This window comes from Heteronotia binoei, chromosome 5, assembly GCF_032191835.1.
Source record: "Heteronotia binoei isolate CCM8104 ecotype False Entrance Well chromosome 5, APGP_CSIRO_Hbin_v1, whole genome shotgun sequence".
Lineage (NCBI taxonomy): Eukaryota > Metazoa > Chordata > Lepidosauria > Squamata > Gekkonidae > Heteronotia > Heteronotia binoei.
In genome coordinates this window covers 126,754,874-126,778,830 of record NC_083227.1, presented here as the reverse complement: position 1 = coordinate 126,778,830, position 23,957 = coordinate 126,754,874, and the positions used below count along the sequence as shown (strand labels likewise).

At 45.3% G+C, this 23,957-nt stretch overlaps 1 protein-coding gene across 3 annotated transcripts in view; it reads right to left on the bottom strand.

Annotated features, from left to right (window-relative positions):
- Positions 1–23,957, bottom strand: part of RNF130 (ring finger protein 130) — a 111,923-nt gene that overhangs the window by 42,440 nt on the left and 45,526 nt on the right. For all 3 annotated transcript variants that reach the window (XM_060240334.1, XM_060240335.1, XM_060240336.1), the window contains exons 4-5: positions 10,069–10,140; positions 8,063–8,145 (exon numbers count right to left, since the gene is read on the bottom strand). In XM_060240334.1, the coding sequence (XP_060096317.1) occupies positions 8,063–8,145; positions 10,069–10,140 (155 nt within the window). The remainder of the gene's footprint in view (positions 1–8,062; positions 8,146–10,068; positions 10,141–23,957) is intronic.

The following is a 23,957-nucleotide window of genomic DNA, read 5'->3' as shown; positions in this document are numbered from 1 at the left end:
TTCCTTGGAGGTTTTAAACAGAGACTAGATGGCCATCTGACAGCAATGAAGATCCTGTGAATTTAGGGGGAAGTGTTTGTGAGTTTCCTGCATTGTGCAGGGGTTGGACTAGTGACCCTGGAGGTCCCTTTCAACTCTATGATTCTATTTCTTCAGCAGTACCATGAACAAAAACTATTAATAAGCTCTCATTGCATTCAAAAGAAAATGCATGGAGAAAAGCTATTATGGACATCTACCAAAAAAAGTAAAACCCTTTAACTCAAAAATTAATGCTAATATAACTACCACACCAGTTCTATATTCATAATTTCTGAGTGAAATTGAGCCCCATTATACTCTGTTCCATTCAAACGTGGAGCAGGGGGCAGGGGTGGGGAAGAAACAGAATAACAAGTCTAACTGCAGTCACTACAGGGTAGCTGATGTATTTAAAAGACAAACAATATGTATCCTTAATCGGAGCAGGGAGTTTATGGGATATGGGTATGTTATTGGCACTTAACATGCCCTTACAGCATGGGTAGGGAACGTCCGTCCCTAGGGCCGTTCACGCCCCTCAAGACCACTTGATCTTGCCCTTGGGGATTGCTGGGCTGAGCCAAGCCACATGGTGGCCTTCCTGGGGCCTGGCTGGTTGGTGAGGATCGTGAGGCGCAGTTGCACTGTGCAGCGGCCTCCCTGGGGGCCAGCTGGCCAGCAGGAATTGTGGGGCCCAGCCACGCAGTGGCTTCCCTGGGGCCTGGCTGGCTGGCCAGGATCATTGCAGGGCCCGGAAAAGTCACTGTCACAGTTCAGGTAAGTTTCCCCCTCTTTTCTTTATTTCCCTTTCTTCTCCCCTTTCTTTCCCACATCTGTTTATTTCCCTTTATTCTCCTTTCTTTCTCCCATTTCTTTATTTCCCTTTATTCTCCTTTCTTCCCCCCTTTTCTTTATTTTCCTTTATTACCCAGCTTACCCAGCTACCACCAGTTCAATTTGCACTTGATTATCCCAGATGGTGTGGCCTAATATGCTAATGAGTGTGACCTAATATGCTAATATTAGGGAATGTGGTCTAATATGCTAATGAGTTCCTGCTGGGCTTTTTCTACCAAAAAAACTCCTGGACCTAGGCATTTGCCTAGGGCAGTGGGTCAGGGGTGTGTGTAAATTAGGCTCTCCCCACATGACTTCAAATAGAAAAACAATTATGTGCATTAATTTTGCCAGCCTGAATCGTTCTCCCTCGACAGAGCACTGTTTTTTAAGCTGATACTTTTGTATGGCCCGTGAATGATGCTACAAATATCCAAATGGCCCTTGGCAGAAAAATGGTTCCCCACCCCTGCCTTACAGAATATGTGATAACTCTCTCTCTCTCTCGGCTTGGCTTCGCGAACGAAGATTTAAGAAGGGTGCAACAGTCCACGTCTGCTGCAGGCTCGCTGGTGGCTGACAAGACCAATGCTGGACAGGCAGGTCCGGCCACAGTGGCTGCAGGGAAAAGTCTGATTTAGGGTTGGTGCTGTAGCAGTGCGATTCTTCCTCAATCTCCTTTTGTCCTCAAGACCAGCTATGCGTGCGTTCTCAAAGGAAGAGACAGCCTGGTGGATGGTGTGCCTCCATGCTTTGCGATCTGAGGCTAGGTCAGACCACTGGTGATGGTTGATGCGACAGGTGCCAAGGGATTTCTTCAAGGAGTCCTTGTACCTCTTCTTTGGTGCCCCTCTATTTCGATGGCCAGTGGAGAGTTCGCCATACAGGGCAATCTTGGGAAGGCGGTGGTTTTCCATCCTAGAAATATGCCCTGCCCAGCGCAGCTGCGTCTTCAGCAGCAGTGCCTCGATGCTGGTAACCTCCGCCCGCTTGAGGACTTCAGTGTTGGTCACAAAGTCACCCCAGTGGATGTTGAGGATGGTGCGAAGGCAGCGCTGATGAAAGCGCTCGAGGAGTCGCAGGTGATGACGGTATAAAACCCACGATTCGGAGCCGTAGATGAGGGTTGTCATCACAATCGCTTTGTAAACATTGATCTTTGTGCCTTTTTTCAGATGCTTGTTGCTCCACACTCTTTTGTGCAGTCGGCCAAATGCACGGTTTGCCTTTGCCAGCCTGTTGTCAATCTCCTTGTCGATCTTGGCATCTGAGGAGATGATGCACCCCAGGTAGCTGAACTGCTGGACTGTCTTCAGAACTGATTCACCCACAGTGATGCAGGGAGGGTGATAATCTTCCTGGGGTGCAGGCTGGTGGAGAACTTCTGTCTTCTTCAGACTAACTTCTAGGCCGAATAGCTTGGCAGCCTCTGCAAAGCAGGACGTCATATGCTGCAGAGCTGATACCAAGTGGGAGACAAGTGCAGCATCATCAGCAAACAGTAGCTCTCGGATGAGTTTTTCCATTGTCTTGGAGTGGGCCTTTAGTCGCCTCAGGTTGAACAGGCTGCCATCGGTGCGATAGCGGATGTAGACACCATCGTCATCATCTAGATCTACTGCGGCTCTTTGAAGCGTCATGCTAAAGAAGATCGTAAAGAGAGTTGGCGCGAGAACGCAGCCTTGCTTTACACCTGTGCCTATTGGAAAGGGCTCCGAGAGGTCGTTACAGTGTCTGACTTGGCCTCGCTGGTCTTCGTGTAGCTGGATGATCATGCTGAGGAACCTTGGGGGACATCCTAAACGTTCCAAGATTTGCCACAGGCCTTTCCTGCTAACAGTATCGAAAGCTTTGGTAAGGTTGACAAAAGTCACATACAGAGCCTTGTTCTGTTCCCTGCATTTCTCTTGGAGCTGCCTGAGAACAAATACCATGTTGGTGGTGCTCCTGTTAGCTCTGAAGCCGCACTGGCTCTCTGGGAGGAGTTCTTCTGCAATGGCGGGCACCAGTCTGTTCAGGAGTATTCTGGCAAGGATTTTGCCTGCGATGGAGAGCAGGGTTATCCCCCGGTAGTTGGAGCAGTCTGACTTTTCCCCTTTGTTCTTGTATAGGGTGATGATGATTGCATCGCGAAAGTCCTGTGGTAATTTGCCTTGTTCCCAGCAGGTGACAAGTACTTTGTGAAGTGAGCTATGTAGTACTGTGCCCCCATGCTTCCAGATCTCTGGTGGAATTCCATCAACTCCTGCTGCCTTGCCACTTTTCAGCTGCTTGATGGCTTTAACAGTCTCTTCTAGAGTGGGGATCTCATCCAACTCTGTTTTCACTGGTTGAAGTGGGGTGAGGTGAATTGCTGAATCTTGAACTACGCGGTTGGCACTGAAGAGAACCTGAAAATACTCCGACCACCGGTTCAATATGGATGCCTTGTCTGTGAGGAGCACTTGGCCGTCGGCACTACGCAAGGGACTCTGAGTCTGATATGATGGACCATATACTGCCTTCAGGGCTTCGTAGAACCCTCTTAAATCACCAGTGTCTGCACACAGCTGGGTTCTCTCAGCAAGCTTGGTCCACCACTCGTTCTGAATGTCTCGAAGCTTGCACTGGAGGTTGCTACATACAGCGCGAAAGGTTGCTTTTTTTCCAGGACAGGAGGGCTGAGCAAGATGTGCTTGGTAGGCAGATCTCTTCTTCGCCAGTAAATCTTGGATCTCTTGATTGTTCTCATCAAACCAGTCCTTGTTCTTCCTTGTGGAGAACCCGAGGACTTCTTCAGAGATCTGCAGGACGGTAGTTTTTAGGTGTTCCCAGAGTGCTTCTGGAGAAGGGTCTGTGGGGCAACTGGGGTCCTCAATTCTTGACTGGAGTTTTGCCTGGAAGGCAGCTTTAACTTCGGCTGACTGGAGACTGCCAACCTGAAACTTCCTTCGAGGGATACCTCCTCTCCTGGGTGTGGGTTTAAAGTGAAGACGGAGATTGCAGCGTACAAGACGATGATCCGTATGACATTCTGCACTGGGCATTACTCGGGTGTGTAAGACATCTCGAAGGTCTCTCTGGCGCACCAGAATGTAGTCGATAAGGTGCCAGTGCTTGGACCGTGGGTGCATCCAGGTTGTCTTCAAACTGTTCTTCTGCTGGAAGATAGTGTTGGTGATGGTGAGCTGGTGCTCCATGCAGAATTCTAGCAGGAGGCGCCCGTTGTTATTGCAGTTGCCAATGCCGTGTTTGCCAAGTACTCCTTTCCAGGCTTCCGAGTCTTTACCTACTCTGGCATTGAAGTCGCCAAGGATGATCACCTTGTCCTCTGTAGGGGTCTTCCGTACGAGGTTGTGTAGATCAGCATAGAACTTGTTCTTTTCTGCAGGATCTGCTTGAAGGGTTGGGGCATACACACTGAAGAGTGTTGCATGCTGCTTGTTTTGAAGTGGGAGGCACATGGACATGATGCGATCTGAGTGACCTGTTGGCAGGTTTTCGAGTTTGGAGGCAATGGAGTTCCTGACCATGAAGCCAACGCCAGAAAGGCGGCTCTCAGCCTTTGACTTACCTGACCAGTAGAGGGTATAGCCAGCACCGTGTTCTTGAAGACTACCTTCCTCAGGGAAACGGACCTCACTGAGGGCTGCTATGTCGATATTCAACCTGAGAAGTTCGTGGGCAACTAGAGCAGAGCGTCGTTCAGGGCGACCACTGTCTACTGTGTAAAGCATGGTTCTGATGTTCCAACACGCAAGCTTTAGTCTTTGCACACTTTGTGAGGCAGGTGCATGCCTTTTCTTTGTTGTTATTTTTTGACCGCAAGTAAGGATGCCCGTTGACCGCGGCTAGCCAACTGGGGTGGGGGAGACGAGCTTTGTTTAGGCCACCTTTTCTAGGCCCCTCTCCGTGTGGAGCAAGCAGTGCTGTCCCTAGATAAGGCTGCTTGGTCGTTCAGGATGCTGCCGAAAAATGCTTTCGTCTCCGGGTTAGCATCAGGCGACCAATACCCTGAACCGCCTACATGCAGGATCGGGACTGCGGCTTCCAGTGGCACCTTCCACCTGCCGTTTCGCATCGCTGCAGGACTTGATGCATTGTGGGTTGTGGATGTGGATATGCCCTTCAGGCCTGCGCAGAGGAATTTTTTAGGTGAAGCGCAGTGTGCGCGGTACTGGCTCCACCCTTTCACCTGGGGGTCATCTGCCATGGCCCAGTAAGCCGGGACGCCGGCAGCGAGTCCTCCAGGTGGTAGGTGTTACATTAACGAGCTCTATCTGCCCGGGTTTGATGTTAGAGTTTTCCTTCTCTTAGGCTGGCGAGGTTGGTGGGCCCAGCCTGCCCATCCGGTTATACCGCCGGACAATTCGGTCGCACCATGACGTAGCAAACTCTGTGAAAAACGGGGGGGGGGGACCAGCGAGAAGGTGTTGCTATGGATGCAGTAATGCAGGAGAGGCCATTGCAGTGACCATCTGCCAGGCATAGCCAGACAGTGACCACACGGCGTTCACTACACCGGGAGAGTAGAGGCTATGTATTGCGCATACACTTTCCCTGGGGGGTAGGATACCCAGAGGGAGCCCACCCACCCCGCCCCACCCCGTGATAACTACACGTCTCAGTAAACTATCAATCACACAGATTTAGAAATTTAAGAAAGAACTGCCTTGGTAGTTCTTTGAGCATGGACACTGGTGCCAAAGCTTGCAATAAACCCAAATGCCAACTTTGCTGCCACATATACCCAGACAACACAATTACTGGGCCTATCAGCATTAACTACATCATCTCAGACTCATTCACTTGCTCATATTCCAACATTATATATGCCATTAAATGTCAATAATGCCCTTCAGTTCTCTACATAGGACAAACCCTAAGCCAAAGGATAAACAGACACAAATCTGACATTAGGAATTACAAAACCGAGAAACCTGTAGGAGAACACTTCAACCTTCTGGGACATTCAATGGGTGACTTCAAAATAGTTGTTTTATTGCAAAGGAACTTCAAGAACAGAATGGAAAGGGAAATTGCTGAATTAAAAGTTATTATGAAGCTTGGAACAAACACCTCCCTGGGACTGGACAGGGATACTGGTTTATTTACATATGCTAAACTCATTCTCACCAAGTAGAGCTATATATCCACTGTATTTCTCTTTTAGAATAGTGTATCAGAATAATGTCTTTTTTTGTACTGACAAACTGGAATAAGGGATATTGGTTGTTTATATCATTACATATGCTAAACGCATCTTCCACTGTATTCTAATGTATGCCTTTTGTATTGGTAAACTGGAATGATGTTAATAATGCTATGCTACATAAAAAGTAAATCAGGTGGACAGAAACACCTCCAAGAAAAAGATGTTCTCAGTTTAACCCATGCTTGAGGAGAAATTGAGCAATTAACAGACTCTACATTTATAGCCTTGTGATGGTGGATTCTCACCATCATTCTCCAGTTCTGACATATTTATTGCCTTTGCTGTTTTCCCACACAACCAATGCTATCCAAACCAAACTTGTTATTCTTTCCATTTGTTAATTCCACTACTTTACCATTGGATTCTAACTTTGCATGCTTAACCACTGCTCACCAGCTATATGTAGCACTGCTCACTGTGCCCCATTGCATTGTCTGATAAAGTGTGCATGCACACAAAATTTTACATTTTGAATAAAACTTTGTTGGTCTTAAAGGTGCTACTGGACTCCAGCTTTGTTCTGTGACTTCAGACCAACATAGCTGCCCATCTGAATCTGCCTAAACTTCTTGTAGCAAAAAACACGGGGAGAGGAAGAAGGAAAGGGATTTTGCTAATTCAGGAACACCAGAGCAAGTGGGAGTTATTAATACTGGCCAGCAGCATCTACTGAACTGAATTTTGTCTATATCTCCTGTATTCCAAGGAATAACCAGATCAGGAATGCCCAAATTTACACTTAGTCCATGATGTGGTACTTCCAAAAAAACTGGAATCTGATAACTTTCCAAAAACTGTTTGATGTCCTAAATGGAGAATGATCTGATTTTGCATGCTTATTTTGACATAGTTAGTAAACAAATTTAAGTACCCCATGTTTATTTTATGTCCCAACAGCAAAAAACCCCCCATTGAAACCCAAATCAAGTGTTGTTTAAATGTAATGCTCAAGTAAATTCACACTTTTATGTGGGTATTTTTATTCGAATATTTGTGAAACTTAAAAATAATACTGCAATTACCGGTACTTTCCCTATAGTGTTTAAATTTGAGGGGGAAATTAAAGCCACTGAAAATCTTTGACTCAACCAAAGAACCTTGCTTTGGCTTGCATACCACCTAGATTTCCATAAGCATGGGGAGAGACAATTTTCACCCTGCCTCCCCTCCTTCCCCCTCCCCAGGAGACATCTGATAATCTTTCTAAGCTATTCCAGGGGATTCCCTGTTCTCCAGGAACAGTATTTCAAGTGAAATTCTGGGCTGCTGCATAAGGGAACAATCAGCAAAAATCTCCCCCACATGCCTATGGAAATTTAGATGGGATCCAACTCATGAAGTGTACAGCTGCTCATTCATGTACTTCAAAAGAAATCTTTTGTCCACAGAGATCACTAGGGCACCTCATCAGTTGCATTACTTGTTAGTTCCACATCATGATGACAATATCCCTTCCAGCAAGTGAGAGGAAACATGAATAGCAATCTCAGCACTAACTCTCATTTGACCTGCACAGTCAATCAGGTGAATTCAACTTGACTTTTTAACTTAGAATATTGTAAATATTTGTGGTTTACAAATCAGTCAAACAATTCCTAGAGACCTGAAAAACATTAATTACAACTTTGAAATTGCCAAGCCCAGCTAATAGTGTACTGACAATTGCATCTATGAATTAATGGATCTTTCAGAAAAATAAAGCACTGAAAAAATTTCTGCCCTGCATACCTTTAGTTAACTGTTTTGGTTCTACTTTCCCCTCTACTCTCTTCATTCACAAACCACTTTTCATGGTATACCACATCATCTAACCCCTTTTAGCATCACTCCCCAAGCTGCACAGAGCAGTTTTGCAGAGTATACGTACCATTACAGCCCAAAGCGTGCATCTAAACAAATGTATTGAAAGTTAATGTAAACCTGAGAAAGCGAAAACTCCCAATGCATATATTCTTAAAGATAAAAACATTCTTCAAAAAAAAAAAAAAGACAGAAAAACTGTGGGCTTACTTGCAAGGCAGAATACGGACAACGTCATTCTGTTTGTAACTTTCAATACAGACCGCACAATGATCGAAGTCTGGGTCTGTTTCCTAAAATGAACACAAAGAGAATGCATGTAATAACTAGCACGGAACAAATACATCGAGCAAACAGAAGTAGCAATCCATACTCTATTGTGGGATAACTAAAAGAATTAGAATAGGCTATACAGATCATACACATTAGGTACATTTCAACTTTACAGGTTCTCAAAGTAACTTACAGAATGGAAGACTGTATTATTACTGACAATGCTACTCTTCATAGCCTCTGGTAGAATGGCTTTCTGTTACACTGTAAGAGATGCTCTGCCCTCCATTATATTCTGAAAGATAGCAGAATTCTAGTAGTCTCCTCAGCAGCCTCAGTCAATATGACTGACTGTCAAATGGTCAGGAAATCCTGTCCTAGGTCTCCTGGAAGACGACAGGATCCAAAGAAGCCCCTTGCCACCTCCTCACACACTCAGATGAATTATGGACTGAAAACACTTTACTGAAGGCTTTATAGTTCACAAATACAATTAGCTTCCAATCAATACTAAGCAAAATCCCCTTTTCACATACAAAAGCTGAAACATTTGCTTTTTCTGTTGTAGCTTAAAAGCAGAACATGTGCCACTTTTTGTTTATAAATTATTGTTAATTTTAGCTGAGAAGCAACTACAATATCAATTGCTATATACATGTTGCTAAAACATTCCAAGTACTCTTTCTATACTATATCTTTTCATCAGCTTAATAACATGCCTACACACTACGACCTTTTAAACATCTCCCCGCAATACATTTGCTTTTAAAGAAGAGATATCTTCACAATTACGTATTTCTATTTTAAATGAAAAACATTGGGTACACATAAACTGTATACATGCACAGCCCTGACCCTTCTAAAAAAGCCAGCACTGAAAGCCAAGGCTCCCACTCCTGACAACCAATATGGCTGAATTCCTAAGTGACACTGAAGCATAGACAAGGACACCCAAAAGCATCAGAAAACAAAACCAGCAACTTCAGTGTTGGAATGGACAGCCAATATTTCACACAGATAATCTTGATGGGTTATACTAAATGACCAATTTTCCTGCCGTCCACAGTGCAGACTCCATTTTGGTGAGCCAGTCTGATGCAGTGGTTAAATGTGAGGACTCTAATCTGGAAGAACCAGATTTGATTCCCACTCCTTCACATGCACCTGCTGATGTGACCTCAGATCAGTCACAACTCTCTCAGAGCTGTTCTCTCAAAAGCAGTTCTTGGGAAAGCTCTCTTAGGCTCACCTACCTCACAGGGTGTCTGCTGTGGGGAGGGGAAGGGAAAGGAGATTGTAAACCATTCTGACACTCAGAATGAAGGGCGGGATATAAATCCAATCTCCTCTTCTTCTTTGTTAAATTCCGCATGTATTGTAAGGAAGACAACAACTACCCCTACATATATATAGGTGAATTTATTACAGGCCCTCCTAACAAAATATATAAAAATAAAAAGAGTTTGGGGGCAAACAGAAAAGGGAAGATATGGAAGAAACAAAGTATCACTACATCTCTGTAAAATGGTGTACAACTATCGGGGCAGTGTTAGATTACTGATTGGTGGGCCAAAGAAAACAACTTATGCAAAAGAAAGCCTAAATCATAGCTGGGCTTATATATAAAAAGGAAGATTTAAATAAATTTAGGCATGATATTACAATGTTGTTTCCCCAAGTAAGAAAAGCAAATACAACTATGAACCATGTAGGCTGCAAACAGACTTCCCACTTTTAAAGAGTTGAGATGGACTGTTGAAACAGGTAATGACAAACAACAAGCAGGAAGGGTCTGGGCAAAAGCCCACTAAGTAGCTATTTAAAAGATGGAACAAAAATGATAAATGCAGCAAGGTAAATCATAATCAAGTGAGAGAATTAACTAGAGGTTAATAGTATTACTTATAATGTATATATATATAGCTAATATTTACTGAGAATACCTTATCACCCTTCTTTACAGTCCTTGTTGTCAGTTTACCAACAGCTTTCTTGGCAGCATCTCCAAGACGACGCTATATGAAAATAACAATATACTTAAGCATTGGAAAACATAACTTCTACATCTTAACTTCTACATCTTAACTAACTTTAAATGGTGCATTATTTCTACTTACACATTATATTTTGTAAACTGTCCAGAGGATTAATGAATACAACACTGCAAATGAGGTTACTTCTAAAACCTGTCTGGCTATAAACACCAAGCTCATTTTTATTTGCATCCATTTTGGTTGCAAGTAGAAATCTGTGCTTAAAGTGCATATTCTAAGTTAGTCTTCCAGGACAACTGCCATCTGCCAGCTGATTCAATAGACTTCTTTGACAGATCACTTTGAATTGTAATTGAGTAGCTTAAAACCAACGAAGTTTATTTTCAAAGATTTTGTTTTCCAGGAAGGAGTCTTGTTCATTATTGTAGTTATCTTTTATATTGTATTTATATCTTTTATATTGTAGTTTATCATATATATATATATATATATATATATATATATATATAGCTAATATTTACTGAGCCAGATGTCTTTTGAAAGTGTACAATTATATCTATTTTTTCCTGAATTTCTGTTGAATTTTAGAATAAGAAGAGATTTAATTTCAAGTTTATTTTAATGTATCTTAATTATCTGTGTTTTATACACTGTTGTAAGATGACAGCATATAATACAATTTAAAACTCTAAACAAGAGTTCATCCACTAAGATAAACGAAATTATCCCTCTGAAATTCCAGCAATGGGATTCCATAAAAGCAGTGAAGTTGTTTTTCTTTCAAAACAGTTTAAATGTTCAGTGATAATGATACCTTCTGACTACTCTATCATATATAAATGATAAAAGTCCCCCAACATTGTGTAGCAAATTAAGAATAGAATTATCAAAGCTAGCATTCAATAGCAAATCATCTTCTGATCTGATCCTGATTTCAGCCAGGGATTCAGCCTTCATTCCCTATATATGAAATAACAATACAGTCATAATAATAATGATCAGTTTTATAGAATTCTTCCAATAAATAGGATCCAGTGCCCCTTCCTATGAAATACTTTCTTTTTCAAAGTGAGTGAAATGCTTAATACAAGGTTTTACTCATTCAAAATGTATAGCATGAAAGACTAGGACTTTTTCTTTTCAATTGTTCCACTGGAAAAATCAAGTAATTTGGTGAAGCATTAAAAAGATTCCCATGAAATATGTTTCTCTCTTTTGGAATGAACAAAATGAGCTAAGATTGCATAGAGTTCAGCAGTCTGAAGCTCTCTCTCTCGCATGCGCACACACACACTTAGTTTTGGATATATTTGCAATTTTGCTTGTAGAAAACTAAAGCAGTTATACTTTTGAATTCCATAACTATGCCACTGAATAAACCATTTTTTTTTAATTTTACATCTCTAGGTAGAATTCTACAGCGCCAAGAAGAAAGCGATGTCTGCATTTAATGAACTCAGTATAATTTTTGCCATAAAATCTGTGCGCAAATGGATTCTCTATCCTGAGAAATACCCACTGATATCGCTAACTCAGGATTGCTTGCTAAAATTAAGCAATGTTGGGCTCAGGTAGTCTCAGCAAGTACACAGTTTGCTATATCATCAAGAAGGAGGCATAGATACCCTTGAAGGACAGATAAGTATTACATCTCCCTCCTCGCATGATCATTAGTCCATGCACAGTCTCTCTGACTCCACCTTGAGTCATCTCTGTTCAGACACATGATCTTTTTAATTTGAGGCATGACTTCTCAGAATATCCTTTTGCTGTATCTTCGATAAGGATGCTTAATTCTACAGCTTAATTCTGTTATTCCAAAATGTCATCTCCTTGCCTAGTCCTTCCTGTGATATGTAGGAAGCCTGAGTCTGTATACTTGCATGTCAGACAGCTCTGTGGAATAAAACTGAGGCATTCTTATAGAGGAGCAGGAATAATGACAGCAACAGCAGATGTACTATTCAGCTTCTAGGAATCAAGTTTACATGGTCTTACAAGTTACAGCTCAGAAGTTCAAAGGCACTATATAGAGATCAAAAGAATTTAATTCCAGAGTAATAAATTAACAGAACCAGTAAGAGTTAGTGGACCTGCCAACATCCATCCCATAGCATTAAACTGTTAAGTACAGAATAACAAATTCCAGCAGGATCAAATGGTCTGAAAGGAAGGTATTGTTATTACACCAAGGCCCAGTTCAGATTAATGGTACAACTCTCGTTTAACCATTGTTTGGAATCCTGGATTACAAGGTAAATAGGAACTATTGCTGCTTAGTATATAACAAAAATAGAAATCTCCAAATAGCTGGCTACATACAAGGAGAAGGAAGGGACAAATATACACATCTAAGGATTCTTCAGACTTATTCACATACCAACAATCCATAGCATGGCCTTGCTTCCAAACTATGGCCAATTTCCACATTACCTTCAGTTTAGAGCACAATCCTAAGGGGGGCAGGGGCGGAAAATGTTTTGGGAGCAGACGATCCACTATGTTGGTGCAAGCAGCATTTGCGCTTGCGTAAGTCCAGCTCCGCAGCAGCGGAGGGGACTTACGTCGGTGTGGGGTCACCGGAGCACCACCCCACCCAAGAACAGTGGCGCCTGAGGGCTGTGCCTGAGCGTTGGCGGACGTGTGGTGGAGTAAGGCACCCCGCTGCAGGAGGGGGTGGAGTCGGGGGCGCAGTCAGGCTTAGGCAGCTCCCTAAGGAGTTCGGGTCACAACACCCCCCCCCTCCGAGAGGCATAAAGCTACGTCTGCAAAAGCAGCAGCGTATCCTGTAGGCACTCATTGAAACTGAAAACATAGTCTGTGCTCCCCCTCCCCGCCTGGTGTAACGTCTCCCCTTTGGGAGCTGACTGCGACTGCCCATGCTAGTTCTACACTTGAATGCGGCTACATGGCGGTTCTCAGGACTGGGCTGCCCTGATATCTTCTGATATATGGCTATGCTTTTAATCTCCTTGTCCATACAAACATGGGATAATGAACAGCTCAACAACAATAACAAACCCGTTATGAAGAAAGACGAGAAAGGCGACCATCTGGTCTGGAAGTCAAATGGGTCGCAGTGTCCTGTGCCTTGCTCTAGAGCAAGGTTGGCCAAACTTGCTTAACGCAAGAGCCACATAGAACGAATGTCAGATGTTTGAGAGCCACAAGATATGAACATCAGATGTTTGAAGAAGGGAGGGAAGAAAGGAAGGAAGGAAAATAGATGAGGGAGGGGAGGTGGAAATAAAGCTACTTTAACTTTAAATGCATTCTCCAAGCAAGATGGCTGATAGGGCAGTGGGGCTTTGAGAGCCACACCATATGTGTGAAAGAGCCACATGTGGCTCTTGACACCCCTGCTCTAGAGCAGCATATACTGTACCCTACAACACATCAAAATTCAGAAGATCCATTTCCAGGATTTCAGCACCAGACTATATAAGCAAATCCTGTGTGTGCTTTGAGCCATGTCTATAATACAATAAGTAAACTTCGATAACTGCTGCATTATAAAAACGGTAGAAGGGAAATAATTTTTTATAGCAAATGGTCCCTTTCTCAACTAAAGATAGCTTTCAAAATAAGTAGAACAGTAAAAGCAGTAAAACAGCCAAAATGCATTTAAACTGTAAGACCAAAACAATGCCAACAGCATAAATACCGAAGGCCTAATTTCCTCAATTTTAGGTAAATCAGTGTTACATTAAAAAAGAAACCTGGATGGACTCCTAATGAGTCAATGGCTGGCTCAACTGCATTTTTAAGAGAAGTGTACTGGGGAGGGCTTGTGACTACTACTAATTACCATTATGTCCCCTATTTTTCCTATCCTGAGACACTACAAAACATTACAGATGTCATGAAGTGCAACTGAACAAATTGCACTAGGAAGCGTGCAGAGCCCACTGGGTGTGCTACCAGTCGCCAAGTACAGAAACTCCCCTTTATTACCACATCTCTTTTGAACTCCAGAATCCACAGGATTTCTGAAATGTTCGATGGATAGATGCAAGGAGGTCATGTAATAGTTTCAAATAAGGAGGGAGTCTGTTTCTACAATAGCTTGAAATGAGGTGCTTACTTCAAACAAGCAGTTATCCTATTACTATTTTCTGATTTACACTACCTAAGCTTTTCTGACTGTGCTGTAGCTGTTGCTGCCTCTTCATGAAACTTTAATAAGATAAAGCTTTTTAAACCACATAAAATTTTTATCAAGTTTCTCCTGACCTTTGTAAAATTCTAAAGAAGAAATAAAAGGTCACAGAAGCCTTTTATCTATTGAGCAACTGCTCTGAAGTGTGTTTTTTTGAAAACAGAAGTTGGAAACAAGATTGCTACCTATTCAGATCAGTTGCTTGTTATGTTTTTCAGTTGTAATAAACACAAAATAAGCAAAACATGCACATAAAAAGATGAAGTCTACAATGAACCATGATAAAAAATACCACATACAAAAGGACATCATAAACAAAAATGCCAATAGTTGGCTTCAGGGATGTTCTAGGGAAAATGCACAGATCAGAAGGAGGCCTTTGCCTTCCTTACAGAGCAACAAGCCACAAATACGCTAGCAGAATCTAATTAAAATATTTCTGTGCTGCAGAGTGACCAGAAGGACCTTTTCTGAAAGCATCTCTAATATCTTCAGCTCAGAGTTTTTAAGGCTGAAATTACAATAAAGCTGTGTAAATAAAGCTAAACCTTTTCCCTCAGAAACAAAATGTTTTGGGAGTTTGTCCTTGGCAGTACTTTAACAGCCTGTTAGGACAATTAGTCCATTACTGGGGGGGGGGGAGAGAGGGGATGACTGGAGAAGCACAAACAAAACAATTCTAGTCCAATTACTAATTTAACCTTTCTGGGAAGGATAGTTGAAAGAGTGGTGGCTGACTAACCTTGGGTCTTCCTGAATGACACATCTACTCTATCTTCCTTTCAGTTAGATTTAAGATTAAGCTATGGAGTTGGAGGCAGCATTGGTGGCTTTAGCTGAAGATCGCTGCTTGGATATAGACAAATGCTGTGTTTCTTTGTTGTTAGCCACCCTGAGCCCATCAGGGGAGGTGGGATACAAATGTAATAAATAAATAAAATTATTGCATCTATCAGCATTCTGTTAAGATGTTTGGAGGCGGAAGAATCAAACCATGTCCTTTGGAGCAGTATAAACTGTTACTTATGGATTGGATTGTAAGGAGGGTTGATACAGGAGACCAATGGTCATCAATATGGAACTGGCCTTGTGGAGTTTCATGAGTCTGTTTTATCTTCCTACTTGATAAGCAACTAGTGGAGCGGGGTATGTCAGAAAAGAACTTACCGCACCTCCTTCTGAACTGGAGTGAAACTTCAAAAGAATTTTAACATTTTTACCAACAGGCCTAATAGAGTTCTGGAGAACTTGAAAGCTTTCACATTGTTTCATGTTGTAATACTGATCTGCAAACCCTGCAGTTAGGGGACAGGCCATAGCCCAAGGGTTGGGGACCCCTGATTTAAACAAACCAATGTATTTTGATGCATGAATGAAGCCATCTGCATCTTGTCACATCTCTATTCACATCTCATACAATTCATAGGTCCTATTAAAAAACTGGGAATGATAGTAGAGGGTAGTAAAATTCTTTGGATTTAATATTTTCATACTATTACTGGTAAAACCATATTACAGCATATTCTGTACAACTATATGCCAGTGTTTAACCAACATATGGCCTGAATTCAAAGAACAGTACCAGACGTCCAAAGGAACTTTGGATTTTGTCATGAAAAGAACTGGGACAGAAGGTGACACCCACCAGAGGAACAGGAAGTGAAAGTTTGTTCCTGCCTCCCTAAATGAAGGATGAGATGTCCTCCAACCACAAAAAGTCTTCCACCTTAGAGGGAGAACAGTCTTTTACTGGGAGAGATTTAAAACCCCTAATTAGGGCTGTCAGTTTGGTTAAGGGTTACTGAATATAACAGAAGCCTTTCGTTAAATATTCAGAAAGAGGTATTCCGTATAGGCTTTTGAGCCTATTTTGTATTTCCAATTACTTGATTTCTGAATAATTATGGTATTTGGTAAAGCTATTCCTTCCATAGAAAACAATGGGAAAGGCAAAAGGCAGTCTGTGATTGCCTTTCCTGCCCTTCCCTGCCTCTGGCTGGGGTGAGGGGGGGGGGGAGGTGATCCTGATCCTGAACTTCAGCATCTGACTGGGTGAGATCCTTCCTTTTTTTTCTTATTGTGGTGAAGGGGAATTTTTATAAGCAGGTTTTTGTTTCTATCCTTTAGAAAACCTTGTTTTCCTCTTGCTTTTGTCTGGGTGGTTTTGTGTTGGGGGGGTTGCTGAGGGGGATTGGGGGTGGCTCTGGCCTGGCTGGGATTGTTTGTTTTAATCACTTTATAATTTTATTACATTGCCTAGTTTGTTAAAATAATTTTTGCTCTCCTCTGCTGTTTTGGGCCTCTGGTAGTCTGCTTTGGTTCCTTGGCACAGGCCGTTTTTTCTGGGCCTGAGTGCCTTCCTGGTCTGGTTGTTGTACTTGTGAGTGGGTTTGGGGAGGTGGGGGCCTGGTTACCCTTCCTGGTCTGCTCTGCTGTTTTGGGCCTCTGGTAGCCTGATTTGGTCCCCTGGCAAAGGCCATTTTCCCCTACCATTTTTCTGTGGCCTACCTGGTCTGGTTACTGTGCTTTGTGCTTGTGGGTGGGTTTGGGGGGGCCTGGTTACCCTTTCTGGTCTGCTCTGCTGTTTTGGGCCTTTGGTAGCCTGGTTTGGTCCCTTGGCAAAGGCCATTTCTCCCTGCCATTTCCTCCCTGTGGCCTACCTGGTCTGGTTGTTGTGTTTTGTGCTTGTGGGTGGGCTGGTTACCCTTCCTGGTCTGCTCTGCTGTTTTGGTCCCTTGGCAAAGGCCATTTTCCCCAGCCATTTTCCTGTGGCCTGAGTGCCTGCCTACCTGGTCTTGGTGTTGTGCTTGTGGTGAGTTTTGGGGGGGGGGGGCGCTGGCTACGCTTCCTGGTCTGCCTTGCTGTCTTGGGCCTCTGATAGCCTGGCCTGAGTGCCTGCCTACCTGGTCTGGGTGTTGTGCTTGTGGGTGGGTTTTGGGGGGGAGGGCTGGTTACCCTTCCCAGTCTGCTCTGCTGTCTTGGGCCTCTGTTAGCCTGGTTTGGTCCCTTGGCAAAGGCCATTTTTCCCTGCCATTTTCCTGTGGCCTGAGGGTTTTGGGTGGGTGGGGGGGAAAGCCTCGGTTTGTCTGCTGCTTTTTGGCTTTTGTCTGTCTGTGGCCTGCTTGTGCAGTGGCAGACATTTTATTTTCATCTTCTGGGACTCTTGGAGTTGTTGTTTTTTTGGCAGGGCATTTAAATAGGATCCTGTGATAACTGTTAGGAGGGACTGTCTGATATGTGTGTTTCCTTTAACTTAACTTAGTGAAGGGCTGTGGTTTGGCATTTTAATAGGAAGTGTCAGGACTGTTGAAAAGAGTGAAGGCTTCACTTTATAAAGGCAGCTTAAGTAGGTTAGCTTAAGTAGCACAGTGAAACAGCGCACTTCACCTTCAGTGACTGAAGGTCAATGCCAGCCGATTTGATTTAGTTAAGATGACACCAGATTTTCCTGTTTCTTGTTTAAACAAAAATCAGGTTTGTTCCAGTAGATTCCAGTTAGGAGAAGCTTTTGAGTCCCACTAAAAAGGTTTACTAGTCCATCTCGAGGAAGCCTTTTAAAACATTCAGCCAGGTACGGTCAGGTTTCCCTAGTTTAAACCACTACTACCAGCTCAAACACAAAAAAGGAAATTTTTAACAGGATAGGTTAGGGACCTCTTTAAAAAAAAAAGCTTTGGTGGGAGGAGGGTAATTAAAAAGGAGTCAGGTTCTAATTGGTTAGGTTGCATTAGTAGAGCAGGTGGTTAGGTGATCCAAACACCCCAAACACTATTCCTCAATCTAGACAAAGCTTGGCCAAGGGGAGAGATGAGTGGCAGGAAGGGAACTCAGAGGGTCCCTGGGGGCAAAGCGAAGGAGAAGACCAGAGGGGTGGAGGGGAAGGGGGAGGACCCCCATACCTATGCGCGGGACTGCTCCAGAGGGGCCTTTCACCACTCCACCCTCGAGGTTCAGTGGTGCGAGGAAGAGGCCCCATGGCTGCCTCTGAGGTTGCACCAGCAGAGGTGCCTGTAGGTGCTGGCACTGGGCAGGGGTCTGCTGCTCAGGCACTCGCTCCTCCAGCTGTTGTTGCTCAGCCTCAGTAGTGGGAGGAGGGGGAGCAAGAGCAGTCGCCTTTGAGGCTGGGCTGAGTGACAGTTTTCTGTCTCGCAGCATCACCTCAAGGACGCGGAGGGTTATGGCGGAGCTGGAGGAGACAGTGGCCACCAACCGAACCACTTCTCCGGTTCCTCTGGACTCCAGCAGGCCTTCTGGGGATGGACAAGAGGAGATGCTTCCGGAGGAGGTGGAGGAGAAAGAGATGGAGAGGCACTCCCTGGTGCCGCCATCTCCACCCCCTCCTCCCCGACACCCATCTCCTCCTGCCACCCCAAGGCACATCATACCTTCCCCAAGCCCCTCACAGGAGACGGCTCCAGTGACCTCACCTTCCCGTAAGCGTGGGCACCCATTCTCCTCCGATGTCTGGAAGCACTTCCAGATCATGGAGGATCCCCAGTTTGAGCAGTGCCAGCTCCATAGGGACTGCATCAGTTGTGGGAGGGATCTTGCCCATCTCTTGACTGTGGGGATGCGGAACCACTTGAAGAAGCACCATGTGGCGGAGCTTCTTCGAGGGGAGAGAGATGCTGCCGGTGGGGTGCCCAAGCGAGTCATGCCACCCAGCCCGAAGATGGGTCCTCCTGCTGCATCCACCTCCAGAACTCTCCCAGGGAGTTCCGTGGTAAGGAGGGAGCGCCAGGCAACTGTGGCTGAGATGCTTGGTGGGGGTGGCTTTAGCATGCCAACAAAGGCGGTGAGGAAGCACATTAGTGCGGAGGTCACTTGGCACATTGCCAAGATGATCGCCGAGGGACATCCCTTCACCTTAGTGGAGAGTAATGGCTTGCGGGGGATGCTTCGTTCACTTGCCCCTTTGTACAAGGTTCCTTGCCGCACCACGATGAGCAGGAGCATTGTGCCAAAACTTTTCAGGGCAATGTAGTCTGTGGTGAGGGATCATTTGTCCCATGCTGCGGGGGCAACTGTTCATTTCACCTCAGATCTGTGGACTCCCCACAGTTCGCATGAAGGGTATCTGTCTCTGACTGCACACTGGTGGCAAGCCAGGGAGTTGGGTGGGGGGGGGGGGGTGGAAGTGGCAGGCAGGGTCAGGGCCCCCCAGGCTGGCTATCGTAAGGCCTTGCTGCATGCCGAACCAATCAACAGGCTGCACACAGGGGACAACATCAATGCCATCATCACTAGCTCGACAAAGGATTGGGTAGGCAGTGGGGTCACTGCGGGCTACATGGTGACAGATGGTGGCACGAACATGGATCGTGATGACCGAGCGTGTGGGCATTACGCACCCCACCTGATCTACAAAGTGGGTTAGTCATCCAAAAAGGATGCTGATGACATTACGGCGACCCAAGAGTGTCGGCTTCTGCTCCAGAAATGCTGACGCATCGTGAGTCACTTCTCCCACAGTGATACTGATGCTTATTTGCTGGAGGAGAAACAGGTGCTGATCAGCTTGCCGTTGGAACTTCACCTGTGTCATGCTGGAGTGCTTGGTGGAGTTGAGAGCAGCTGTGGATGCCCTGATCGATGAGAGCGGGGTCATTTCAGACGAGAACCAGCTTAACTAGGAGGACTGGTTGACCTTCTCTCAGACTGTGGAGGTTCTTGAGTCCTTCAAGGCCTTCATGGAGATGCTCTCGTCTGACACAGCGAGCATCACACTGGTCATTCCCATGGTCCACTTGGTCCATGAGATACTGGCCCAGTTTCTGGTTTTATATGAAGACCGTGTAGACTTCCATCCAGCGGTGCGTGTGCTCATGAGTCGTCTGCAAAGCGGGCTTGAACAACATTTTGGGGTACTCACAAAGCAGAAGGACTACATGCTGGCAGCCATGTGTGACTCACATGGTAAGGGCAAGGTCGCTGAGCGGGTCAGCAAGCTCAATCAATGGCGAGACGAGCTCTCCCAGGAGGTTGAGCAGAGCATGCCAAGAGGACAAGGTTGGCAGGAGCTGAAGAAGCAAGGGGTGAAAGCAGCTCCTCTGCTTTGGCGGCTGCTGCTCATCCCCCACCACGTGGCATTTCCCACAAGGCTCCCACTGCGAAGACTGCAGGGATGGCACTCTACGGGTGGTTCGCTAGCCCCTCCAGGAGTGTTGGGCCCGTGACAGCGGACATGGGTGCTGCGCAGGTCAGGGCGTATACCTTGAGGAGCCCTGTGAGCCGCAGCACATTTGTCCATTGGATTACTGGGTCTCGAAGGAGATGATCTGGCCGGACCTGTCTGCCATGGCCCAGGCGTTCCTGTCGTGCCCACCGATGAGCGTTGAGAGCGAGCGGGTTTTTTTACCATGCGGGCAACATTGTCAGCCCGCATGGCGCAAGCCTCAATCCCAACACAGTGGTGATGCTTGTCTTCTTGAAGGTCAACATGCCACTGTTTGGCTGCCCAAACATGGACTCTGAGGGTGTATGAAGTGAGCACCTGATTGTGCCTGCATCATCTCTCAGTCTGGTCTGAGAAGTCAGGGAAATGCTCCTCCCTAAAATAAAATTAGAAAGAGCCCAGGAAGCGCCCCAGCCCAATAATTGGTCAATTGATTGGCGGGAAATGGCCCAGCCCCAACATTTCTCCCATCATGCTGCCTGCCTGACTCAGAAAGAATGCTGCATGAAGTCAGCACAGCAGTAAAAGAAAATTTTCCCAATCCCCAACTCATCATAGCCAATAGAATTTTTGAAAGAGCTAAGAAAAACCAGCAGCTCCAGTCAGAGTGCCATACTGTGTTTGTGGGTTTCCTGGCTGTAATGGTTAAGTGTATGGACTGTTATCTTTTTTGGACCTGGTGTGATTCCCCACTCCTCTGCTTGCAGAGCAGCTGTTGGAGTGGAATTGGGTCAGCCATGGCTCTCAGAGTTTTCTTTGAAAGGGTGCCTTCAGTGAGAGCTCTCTCAGGCCAACCCAGGGAGTCTGCTGGGGGGGGGGGGAGAGGTAAGGGAGGCTGTGTGACTTGTTGTAAGGTGCTCTGAGACTCAGAGTGAAGGGCAGGACGGAAATCCAATGTCTTGTTTCCTTCTCTTCCATTTCTTCTTTTCCTTCTGTTTGTTCTTTATTGTAGGTGAAAGATGGGGGGGGGGCTGTGATGAGGAGGGCAGCCACACCTTACCTAAAGTTCCCCTAATGGGACAGTGATGGCTGGTGTATGTTGCTGCTAAGAGAGAAGGAATGGTTCCCTCCCTCTCACTCTCTGAGGCCCTCCCAGACATCTTCATTTGGGATGCAACTCTGGCTCACCTCCTCGTGGTGCACCCTGGGTAATGCCAAAGAGCCTAGACCAGCTAACCGTCCATCGCTCAAGGTAAGTCTAAATGCTTCTAACTTTGTGTCAGATACAGATGTGGAGTTAGGTGTGGTCAACTGCTTCTGTTGTTTGGGGCAGGGCTGGAGAGCTGGCATCTGTAGATTGAGCGTTCTGTGGCAGGGAAGCAGGCATCTGGGTGAGAGACCCAGAACCAGCATGGTTGGTGTGCTTGGCCAGCTCTTCCCGTGTTGTTTGGGGCAGGGCTGGAGAGCTGACATCTGGGCTTGCTAAAGTCAAGTCTGCAGAGCAGATTGTGTTTTGTGTTGTACTGAAGTTGCCAGCTGGGTTTATATTGGTGCCAGGGTGCACAGAGTAGATAGACATATTTAGTGCATTGGGGGTCCTCTAGAGATTCTCTGATTTGAAGTTAGGTTAGGCTTTGGGTACCCCAGGAACTGGACCCCTGGTCCAATTTTTTTTGGCCTTGTGGGTTTTGTGTGGGACAGTGCCCTGAAGCTGTACAGCAGTTTGTGGGGTTCTCCCCAACCCCCCCTGCTCACCAGAGCCACTTTTCCCACGATAATTACAGTGGGGGAAGTGGCTAATTGGTTTTTTTCTCTCCATTGGGAACAATGTTCCTTTTGGGGTGCCCACAGATGGGTGCAGTCTTTTGAGCCGGGGGGCTGCATGTGGGGGAGTCCCCTGAATCTGCCCTGCAGTTTTGGGGGCTCTCCCTCAAACCCCCTTCTGGCCAGAGCCACTCTTCCCACAGCAATTATAGTGAAGTGGCTAATTGGGCTTTCCCCAGCATTGGTAGCAATGGGCCTTTTGGGGAGCCCAGAGACAGGGACCCCCTGGCCCAATCTTTTTGGGACTTGGGGGTTTTGTAGGGGAGAGTCCCCTGCAGGTCTCCTGCAGTTTGGGGGGCTCTCCCTCAACCTCCCTGTCCTCCAACAGCCTTTGATTATGCCCTATGTTGGCATGGAGTTCAATGGCCCATAAGGTATAATGATGGGATAGGGGCACCCTCTTTGGGTGCCCCTGGAATTAGACCCCCTAGCGCAATCTTTTGGGGACTTGGGGGTTTTGTAAGGGAGAGTCCACTGCAGGTTCCCTGCAAATTTGGGGGCCCTCCCTCAAACCCCCTTCCCTCCAGGTGGCTTCCAATATACCCTATTTTGCCATTGACTTTAATGGCCCATAGGGTATAATGGGAGCAGAATACCGTATATATCCGAATAGCTCTGTATATTTGGATATACCCGAATACCACTATTTGGTAATATCCGGAATACCGAAAAATTTATTTCTGAATCTGGATATTGCCGAATTTTTTTGTTGTTGACAGCCCTACCCCCAATGTATTTTAACATATCAGATTTTCTTGCAAATCTGGCAAGAAAATCTGTTTCATATCAGTGCGGCCTGATCCATAGATTTAGAAATCCAAAAATGGGTGTCACATGTGGCTATTAGAGATATAGATTATAAGCACAGGACTTGTTGAATGTTTACCTATTGGAATGGACAATATTCTACTGTACCATCAGTTCCGATCTAAGCATCATTCATTCTCCAACAGCAATCTCACCAGCATGACATTTCGTACCCAGCCTGAAGGAAATTAACATTATCTATAAATAATAATTCCCTAATAGTGGTGGCCAAATGGAGTGCTCCCATTGGTTTAGGCACTCAACAAACCACAGGCCCATCATGGCTCTGTCAGTGTATCTGGTCCCCCACTTGAGAAATAAAAAAGACTCCTTTAGGAATTGGAAGGAGGGCCTTATAACCAAGGATGAATATAAACAAATCACCAGTGCTTGTAGAGAAAAAGTTAGGAAAGCTAAAGCTCAGTATGAGCTTAGAATGGCCAAAAATGCTAAAAACAACAAAAAAAGGTTCTTTTCTTATGTTCAGAGTAAGAAAAAGAACAAGGACAGGGAAGGCCCATTACAAGGGCAAGAAAGTGAAATTGTAACAGGTAATGAAGAGAGGGCGGAACTGCTCAATTCCTACTTTTCCTCAGTCTTAGTGTCCAGATCACATGAAGTGATGGTGTTCCTTTACTCTGCTCTGGTAAGGCCTCACCTGGAGTATTGTGTTCAGTTTTGGGCACCATATTTTAAGAAGGATATAGACACGCTGGAACAGGTCCAGAGGAGGGCGACAAAGATGGTGAGGGGTCTGCAGATCAAGTCCTATGAGGAAAGGTTTAAGGAGCTGGGGATGTTTAGCCTGGAGAGGAGGCGGCTGAGAGGTGATATGATCACCATCTTCAAGTACTTGAAGGGCTGTCATATAGAGGATGGTGTGGAATTGTTTTCTGTGGCCCCGGAAGGTAGGACCAGAACCAATGGGTTGAA